The sequence below is a fragment of the Salarias fasciatus genome, chromosome 15 (assembly GCF_902148845.1).
Source record: "Salarias fasciatus chromosome 15, fSalaFa1.1, whole genome shotgun sequence".
NCBI classification, from domain to species: domain Eukaryota; kingdom Metazoa; phylum Chordata; class Actinopteri; order Blenniiformes; family Blenniidae; genus Salarias; species Salarias fasciatus.
In genome coordinates, this window is record NC_043759.1 from 17,756,597 (window position 1) to 17,765,814 (window position 9,218).

Genomic DNA, 9,218 nt, shown 5'->3' on the forward strand with positions numbered 1-9,218 from the left:
AACTCTGCACGGATGATTAATCGCACAGTTATTAAGGCTGTCAGTTCACAGTGGGGTGAGCAGAGGCTCGGGACATCAGTAAATGTCTTCCTGGTTTTTAAAAGGTCTGTTAGAGTCGTCAGATGAGTCCAAAGAGGCAGCTTCCCCCCCCCCACAATCCCACCTCCCCAGACTGATAGACTTTACAGTATGTCTCAACAACCTTGGGGTGCGCTCCCAGGTGAACATACATCAACGTCTCACCCAGCCGGACCCGACCCGGCCGGTGGAGCCAGGAGGAGCTGTGAACGCCCTCTGCCTGACGTCGTTCTGCCAGACCGTTTCCCGTTCAGCGGGACGCAGACCCCTCAGGTTCCTCCAGGCACTAACGAGACAATGTGTGGTGAAAGACGATCAGTGCAACGTGAAACAGCAGTCAGCTCTCTACAGTCAGATCAGTCGTTCTATATCCCCATAAAGTGCACAGATGTATTTCAACAAATCTCAATATAAAAGTGAAGTTTCCTTATAGTTATTACACCAACGCTGAAATACTTTGAGCCTTTTTTAAAAGATGTTTTGCCTAAAAGTCATGTAAAATCAAAAATGCAGGACAAAGAAATCTCAAAATGCAATATGTCACTGGATTTAGATTATTTCCTGTTTTTTCATTTTTAAGCACAAGCCAAAATTAAAATTCCAAAATGCATTAAATCTTTCAACTTATATTTTATGGATGCAGAAATAACTAACAAAACAATTAACTTTTTTGCGATACTTTAATTTCTTCAAGACAGACATTAAGCCAGATAGAGTCAACACACCCCGGTACTAATGAGACTGAACAGGTACAGTGGTTAGCACATTCATCTCACAGTGAGAAAGTCCCTGGTTTGATTCTGGCAGGTTTTCTCTGTGTAGTTTCTAAAAACACGCACATTTGGCAAACTGTTTCCTCTGAATTGTCCTTAAGCGTGTCTTCCTTCCCGAGTTTGCCTCGTGACGGACTGGCGACCTGCTCAGCGTACCCTGCTCCCACCCATCGACAGCTGGGATCGGCTCCACCTCTCCGACCCCGAACCGAATGAACAGTACAGGAGGCGGACGGCCGAAGACAGGGATCGTACCTTCAATGGTAATGCGACCTGTGAACATCTGCGCAGGCCATTAGAAAATTCAAAAGAGCTGGAAAAGTTGCGAGAAGGTCACGACCAGGACAAGGTCCAAGGCAGTGACCGGCTCCCTCCTCCCCGTCCTCCTCGCCGCTCTACAAGTTTTGAATTTTCAAATGACATGTGTTATGTATTCCCAGATCCCTTCTGCAGCTGCTCCTTTGGTAGGGCAAGTGCTCTGGGCTTTGGTTTATGTAATGACTGCAAAGCAACACACACACACACACACACACACACACAGACCACGGATGACTGAGCTGCTGCATAGCCAACACTGTGGCAAGCCCAAACAGAATCATTACAAACACTTTCACTTATTAAATTGGCATGCTGCTGGATGCAAGACTTTATTTCATGGTTCGGTGCAAAAGGCTGAGGAGAGAAAGCAGCAGCAGCGTCTGAAGGCCAGCTTCTCGTCTCGCCGTGAAAAACTCAGCAAAATATCTCTCTCTTTTTAAGATACAGTAAATGAAGGGAATGGGGAAATACAAGGCTTCTATTGTAGAGAAAGACTGAGGCGTCTTCCACGTTTCCCAGTCTGACTGAGGCGGCGGCACGGCGGCGACCACCTGACAGTCGGCGGCTCAACATGCTGCTCAAAGGTTCTGGGATGAGTCTTGTGACGTGACAGCAGAGATGACAGGGAGCAAATCCCCCAGGCTCTGCATGGTGCACGCTCGCTAGTGACGTTAAAGGCCCCCCCCCCCACCCCCCGCCCCCCGCCGCCGTCCGGCGGTCGGAGTTCACCCGAGGTCGGGCGCAGACTCAGCTCTCGTTAAAAATGTTGACAGTCGCCACGAAGGCGGCAGTAATGCCGACATTCGGCGCTGCGCCGAGTCCAGTCTGAGGAGGCGAAGCAGGCCGCCACAGCGAGAAGCGCAGAGCAACAGCGCCACGTAGTGGTCGCTTCAGCTCAACACGAAGGAACAGGGACTTGAAAAAATAAATAAATAAAGCGAGGGCTGAGAGATGCATTGCATTGCTTCAGTCTATAATTAAATTATATATATAAAAAAAAAAACTGTACAAGTTTATATCAACTATTCATCGAGACGCCTTTTTAGAAGTTTTCTCTTCCCTCCTGATGACATGGGAACTTTATTGTTTCCTGAAGTTGTACTGTCAGGTGTTTTTCCATTGGTTTTCTGTTCAGTGGTGTACTTCAGTGAACAGTCTGCAAAAACAAAAGAAAAAAAAATATTAGAAGAAAGTCTGCAAGTGATATATTTCTTACATCTTACACCTGCCTTCAAGAAAGATAAATTATGAACTCCTAAATAACATAAATCATATCCCAATGATCTATCAAAAAAATGACCGTTTTTATAATTAGCTAGGATCATACAGGACTGTCTCAGAAAATTAGAATATTGTGATAAAGTTCTTTATTTTCTGAAATGCAATTAAAAAAACAAAAATGTCATACATTCTGGATTCATTACAAATCAACTGAGATATTTCAAGCCTTTTATTATTTTAATATTGCTGATTATGGCTTACAGCTTAAGAAAACTCAAAAATCCTATCTCAAAATATTAGAATATTTCTTCAGACCAAGTAAAAAAACAAAATTATAACAGCAAAACAAAATCAAACATTTGAAAATGTCCATTAATGCACTCAGTACTTGGCTGGGAATCCTTTTGCACGAATTACTGCATCAATGCGGCGTGGCATGGAGGCAATCAGCCTGTGGCATTGCTGAAGTGTTATGGATGCCCAGGATGCTTCAATAGCGGCCTTTAGCTCATTTGCATTGTTGGGTCTGGTGTCTTTCAGCTTCTTCTTGACAATACAACACAAATTCTCAACGGGGTTCAGGTCAGGGGAATTGGCAGGCCAATCGAGGACAGTAATGCCATGGTCAGTACACCAGTTACTGGTGGTTTTGGCACTGTGGGCAGGTGCCAGATCATGCTGGAAAATGAAATCATCATCTCCATAGAGCTTTTCAGCAGAAGGAAGCATGTAGTGCTCTAAAATCTCTTGGTACACAGCTGCATTTACTCTGGGCTTGATGAGAGACAGTGGACCAACACCAGCAGCTGACATGGCTCCCCAAACCATCGCTGACTGTGGGAACTTCACACTGGATTTCAAGCACCTTGGATTTTGCTCCTCTCCAGCCTTTCTCCAGACTCTGGCGCCTTGACTTCCAAATGAAATACAAAACTTGCTTTCGTCTGAAAAGAGGACTTTGGGCCACTGTTCAACTGTCCAGTGCTTCTTTTCCATAGCCCAAGTCAGACGCTTTTTCCGTTGTCTTGAGTTCAGAAGTGGCTTGACCGTGGGAATACGGCTATTGTAGCCCATTTCCCGGACACGTCTGTGAACAGTGGCTTTTGATACCTGGACTCCAGCTTCAGTCCACTGTCTTTGAAGCTCCCCCAAATTCTGGAAGCGGCTCTTCTTCACAATGCTGTTAAGCCTGCGGTCATCTCTCTTGGTTGTGCAGCGTTTCCTGCCACATTTCTCCCTTCCAACAGACTTTTTGTGAATGTGCTTTGAAACTGCACTCTGTGAACAGCCTGCTCTTTGAGAAATTTCTTTTTGTGTCTTCCCCTCCTGATGGAGGGTGTCAATGATGGTCCTCTGGACAGCAGTCAGATCAGCAGTCTTCCCCATACTTGTGATTTAGTTTACTGAACCAAGCTGAGTGTTTTTCAAGGCTCAGGAAACACTTGCAGGTGTTTCGAGTTATTTAGATGATTCAAGTGATTAGTTAAATAGCCTACTAGTATACTTTTTAATGATATTCTAATATTTTGAGATAGGATTTTTGAGTTTTCTTAAGCTGTAAGCCACAATCAGCAATATTAAAATAATAAAAGGCTTGAAATATTTCAGTTGATTTGTAATGAATCCAGAATGTATGACATTTTTGTTTTTTTAATTGCATTTCAGAAAATAAAGAACTTTATCACAATATTCTAATTTTCTGAGACAGTCCTGTAATTTAGTGTTATCTAATTCAGAAATTCCTCCATCCCGTCAGTGTTAGTTCTTGATTATTTCATAAATGTATAACAGATCATGAAGGGAAATGAGCTATAAAAAAGAATATTCCTGAGTGTTGACCACTGCACAGCATTCTTCAGCAGCTTTCGTACATCCAGAGTTTGCAAAAGTACTCTTCATGAAAGTAGAAGTTAAAATGTTTATGCCAAAAAAGACTTTGCTGAAAGAAAAACTACTAATTTAACTTCATTACTTAAACAAAAGTAAGAAAGTCAGAAAATATATCAATCAACATTTAGCTTTTTTGATGCAAAACACCTTTTTTTAAAGCTTCTGTGTTATTCTGGTGGTGAATGGTTATGTGTATGCAACTAATTTTAATGTATGCATGTTTATTTCAGTGTATGTGGCAGCTTTGCATTTAAATTATGGGCCAAATTGACAATGATATTCTATAATATATTTTCTAAATATATCAAAGAAACCAATCCCCATGCTGTGCATTTGAATTATTTGTAAACTGCTGTCCTTCCTGAAGGTTTCTGGTGCGTTAAAGCCGCACTGTGTTTTCATGCTACCATGAGTATCTGGCACTCTAGCATTAATCCGGCAGCTTAAATGGGACAAGAGGAACTTGACCCCAAGCAATAAACTGCATTTCTTCTTCCATTTCTGCTCTAAAAATAGTAAAATCCACCACAGCAGAGAAAAAGTTCAATTGGCATCCAGTAACATTTGAAGCAGGAGTGTCAAGCACGCGGCTTATGGAATAAAACCGAGTGAAAAGTACAGAGAATATTTGTCGTATGTCTGGATTACTGATCTGGCTCATATGAGATAAAATTAACCTGTTTGCAGCCGTCATGATAAAGTAGTAACAGTGGAAACCTCTTATAGATATTAAACATGTTGGAATAACCTGAAGTGTGCCTCAAACAACATTAAATGGCTCAGACTCAGACTCGGCTCTGATGACGACTGAAACTGCACTCCGACTGACCGGGGAGAAGGACTTCACTCAGCGAGGATTTCACTCTGAACAGCTCGGGGTTCTCTCCAGAGTCCTGACTTGCATGTGAGCTGGTGAAATGCAGCGCTGGCCACCAGTCCTTCCTCGGAGCCATCTTTTCAGTGACGACGCCCTGCCAGTCGGCTCTGTTCAAAAACACAAACACGCACGACTACAGTACGCCCAGAGCTTCCTGTTAAGATTCCCGTCACTTTGTACCTACTTTGTCTGCAGCTGTTGAATAATGGTCTGTAATTGTTCCCACACGCCCAGGTTTCTCCTCCAGCAGGCAAAGTCCAGCATGTGAAGAACAACTTCTAAAGCTATGTGGGCAGCATTGCTTTTCTCTGGAAAAAAAAAAAAACACGCAAAGGTTCCATGTTACAGCTGTCAAACAAAGATCAGAAGAATAAATGTGTTAGGTAAACTTCTTTCATCAAACTATTTCTACCTGAGCGCAGCAGGAGGGAGGTGTACTCCAGCGCCAGCTCATGGCTCGGCACCAGTGCGTACAGAACCTGCAGTGGGACACAGAAACGTGACGGCATAAAATTTCCGTAACTTCTGGGAACTGCAGGAGGCAGAAGTTTCCATTTCCTTTCATACCTTCAAGACTTTCATGAGGTTTTTCTCGGGAGCGTTGTGTCGCTTCAAGTACTGGTACAGGTACACGTGGGCGTTGGGGTTCGGTGGAAAGCTGCTGTCGTAGGCGTAGTCGTTCAGCATCTTCAGAGCCTCGTCGTGAGCTTCGTAAAACTCCAGCATCTGCCAATTCAACCAACGCACAGTGTAAAGTTGACAATGGCATCAATGGATTGAAAAAAAACCCGATCTTAAATACATCCGGTTACATTATTCTGAATTAAAAACATCTCCAAATATGCAGTGCTGTCAGTACAAGACCTAAAGACATCTGTTATGTGCAGCACGAGCGCTCACCTCGACGTAGCTCAGGATGAAGGGATCCCAGACGCCTGGACTTTTCAAAATGTCCCTCAGACTCACAGAGGCTTGCCTGAAGTAGCTGTGGACACTGTGGTGGTCATCAGAATCAAAATATTCTGTAAAACAAAGGGGGAAAAAAACACTTTAAATGAAGAATTCATGAATTATCAAGGCTTTTTGACAGTATACACAAATACACACGTTCAGTTCCTGATATGACCAGTAGGCGGCAGTATAACATCACAGAAACACCAGAGAGAGGCCTGAACAACTGTCAAGTGAATAATGGATGGTTTGGGGTGCCTAGTCTCGTCTCTTCTTACTGCTGCCGCTGGCTGTGGACTTCTTCTCGCACCAGCTGACGTAGTCCAGCAGACTCCTGTAGGCCTGGACCAGCTTGATCCTCTGATGCTGAGCTGCAGACTCCTTCCCGTACCTCCAGCTCTCGCCTGCAGAGAGCTGCTGCTTGGCATCTGCAACGTGGCCGTGGAGCATCAGGTGGAAAGATTGTTCCAAGCAAATCTAGACAAAAAAACAAAAAAAAAAGTTTCTGATCAGTTGATCAGAAAGGCCGTCAACATGAACGTTGATTGAGGCTTCACTGGCCAGAATACCATCAGGTAATGTCGAATTCCGGACTGCTTCATTCTCTCGTAGATGTTCTTGTAATCCGCCAGGGTCGACTTGGGATGATGATGAAGGATCTCGGTGCCGATTCTCCAAACAGTCTGGGGAGGAAATTTGAAAGAGAGCTTTAACATCACGGACTGCATGAGAGAAAGCCGATCGCTACAGGGGATCGAGTGATCCAGGTGTTTGATCTGCTCTTCCTGAGCAGTGTGGAGTTCAGAGAATGCCTTTCGAGCTTCCTTCCCTAACCGCTTGGCCACCACAAAAAAAAAAAAAAAAAAACTTTACTGAACTTATTCTAGTAAACACTGCAAATCACGCCAATTTTTACTGACCTGACACATTTTACTAAATTTCCTACAAATTTCTGCACATTTTTAAAGTATTTCAGCATTGCACCCCAACACAACTGAATTCAACTGCTTTAATTTAACAGTAATTTATTCAAAATTTAGAAAACATTGGAGGAACTGACTCTTCAACTTTTTGTTTGACCAATAAGACAACAAAACAATCAAACGTGCACCAAAAAACAAACGTACCTCTTTATTCTGCGGAGCTTTGTTATGCGCTGTGTCTTCTAAAATCTGGCTGTAGCATGCCATGTATTCCGCTGCCTCCTGCCACCTGTGGTGCAGCATGGCGTCTCTGATGTGCTCCAGACACATGCGGGTGTTCCGGTGAAACCCCGTTTCACGCACAGCGTCTGGAAAATACACAGCATCTTCTGATTAATATGTATGTATGTATGTAATATATAGATATGAATGTGATACTCACCACCACGCATGACGTTTGCCAGAGGAAGCTTTGGTTTTTTCCTTTTTTTCGAGTCGTTCTCAATGAAGTCACTGTCTTCATGTAAGTCTTCGTCAAGGGAACACAGCTCATTTTCCAAGTCGTCCATCGCAATTGAGATTCAACGATTCCCCTTTTTTTAATCACCAAGCCCAAAAGAAGAACCTGAGGGAGGAAAAATATCTGAGTTTAAATGGCAATACCGCTGCAAAATGTAAGATTAATGATGGAAATTATTAGGATGCTCAGACTTTTTGATCATCGCAATCATCTTGAAATCCTGGCTGGGGCCTTTCTGTGTGGAGTTTGCATGTTCTTCCTGACCCAACCAATCCAAGGCGTGATTTCAGTATTTAGTTTTTAGATATGGTACTGATTTATTGAGCAGTCTCTGACAATAATCTGAGTCATAAAGATGTCTATAAAGCCCTGGGAAGAACAGAGCTTTAAATGAGTGCTTGGTGTGTGATGTTTAACAATCTGCACAGTACTTCGTGTATAAAGGCATAAATCAACAGAGTGTATAGAGGCATGTCTCCAAAAATAATATCATGACAGTGTTCAGTTTTTTTGTCACTCATAAAGTCAAACCAGCATGGCTCATGACACATAACAGTGAAATATTTCAAGCCTTTATTTCTTGAACGTTTGCCTCCTTCTGCATCAATGGAGCAAAATTCATTTTTTTCCCCCATATAAAGCACATTTTGCGTATGTTTTTTTTGGAAATCAAGGTCCCAGAGTCTGGAGAAAGAGTGTTGAGGCTCAGAATCCACGATGCTTGAAGTCCAGTTTTAAGTTAAAGTCGCAATATTTTAATGATATTTAATCCTAGTCCTAATCCTAAATCAGGACCCATTAGGCACTGGACAGACAGGCGTTACGATGGTACAAATATGCTTCAAAATACTGCAGATATCTTTACAGCAGACTTCACTGCTTCAGTCATTTCCACTACACGGAAACTTCCTGCATGTTTTGGTACTTATTACAAAGCGGTGGTGTTTCAGCGTTGACTAAATACCAACAAACTTTCTCCTTTAATATCAAATATTTGAAATCAACTTGAACTGCTGTAGTTTGAACAAAGTTAGACCAGATTTTGACTCACCTCCTCAATGTGAACAGAGATGTTTCTGAGGGTAAAACACGTGTCGAAGCTACATCAGCCGCTGACCTGGAGAAGCTCGTTCACGTCCAAATCCAACTGGGAGAGAGAGTTCAAGCTCACAGAGAGAGAGGACTCACACAGAGAGAGTGCAGGATGTAGACTGATAACATTGCAAAGCAACTGCTCCATGAACTGACATGCTCTCAAACCGCGAAGCAAGCAGGAAGTGTGGAGAGAACACTGCCTTCTGATTGGCTGCCATAGGTGGAAGAGGCGGGGCTAAATGCTGACATAATTCCTGACTTGCGCTTCCGCTCTCCATGTTTTGGTTTTTTATTATTTTATTATTTACAATTTATCGCTGAACAATCTGAAAATTTTAATTCGGCAGCTCATATATCTATATGTCATCAAACTTAGAATAATCACCGAATAATGTTTTTACATTCATCAGAGCTGATTGAAAACATTGTATTTTGCTTTTTTATTTCTTAAGTTTTGCTGTTGTGTTTATTGCATTTGTTTATAGGACCGCTGCACTAACTTCTTTTAAACCTGGCCTTATAATAACACCACCTGTTAGCTTTCCATTTAAAAAATAAAAATTTACTTAATT

At 42.6% G+C, this 9,218-nt stretch overlaps 1 protein-coding gene across 2 annotated transcripts; it reads right to left on the reverse strand.

Moving 5' to 3' along the window:
* Positions 1-347: 347 nt before the first annotated feature.
* On the reverse strand, positions 348-8,799 carry taf1a (TATA box binding protein (TBP)-associated factor, RNA polymerase I, A). Of its 2 annotated transcripts, XR_003933004.1 has the most exons (12): positions 8,603-8,799; positions 7,474-7,656; positions 7,236-7,399; positions 6,678-6,791; positions 6,387-6,585; positions 6,058-6,179; positions 5,725-5,883; positions 5,570-5,636; positions 5,342-5,465; positions 5,110-5,264; positions 1,107-2,325; positions 348-364 (listed from the first exon to the last, which is right to left on the reverse strand). XR_003933004.1 is itself a non-coding variant. In XM_030110168.1 (11 exons), exons 2-11 carry the CDS (start codon positions 7,598-7,600, stop codon positions 2,192-2,194), a joined length of 1,365 nt encoding a protein of 454 aa, XP_029966028.1. In that variant the 5' UTR covers positions 7,601-7,656; positions 8,603-8,799; the 3' UTR covers positions 772-2,191. The 2 variants fall into 2 exon arrangements, 1 of the variants encoding a protein (XP_029966028.1); XM_030110168.1 differs by lacking the exon at positions 348-364 and having other exon boundaries at positions 772-2,325.
* Positions 8,800-9,218: the final 419 nt, after the last annotated feature.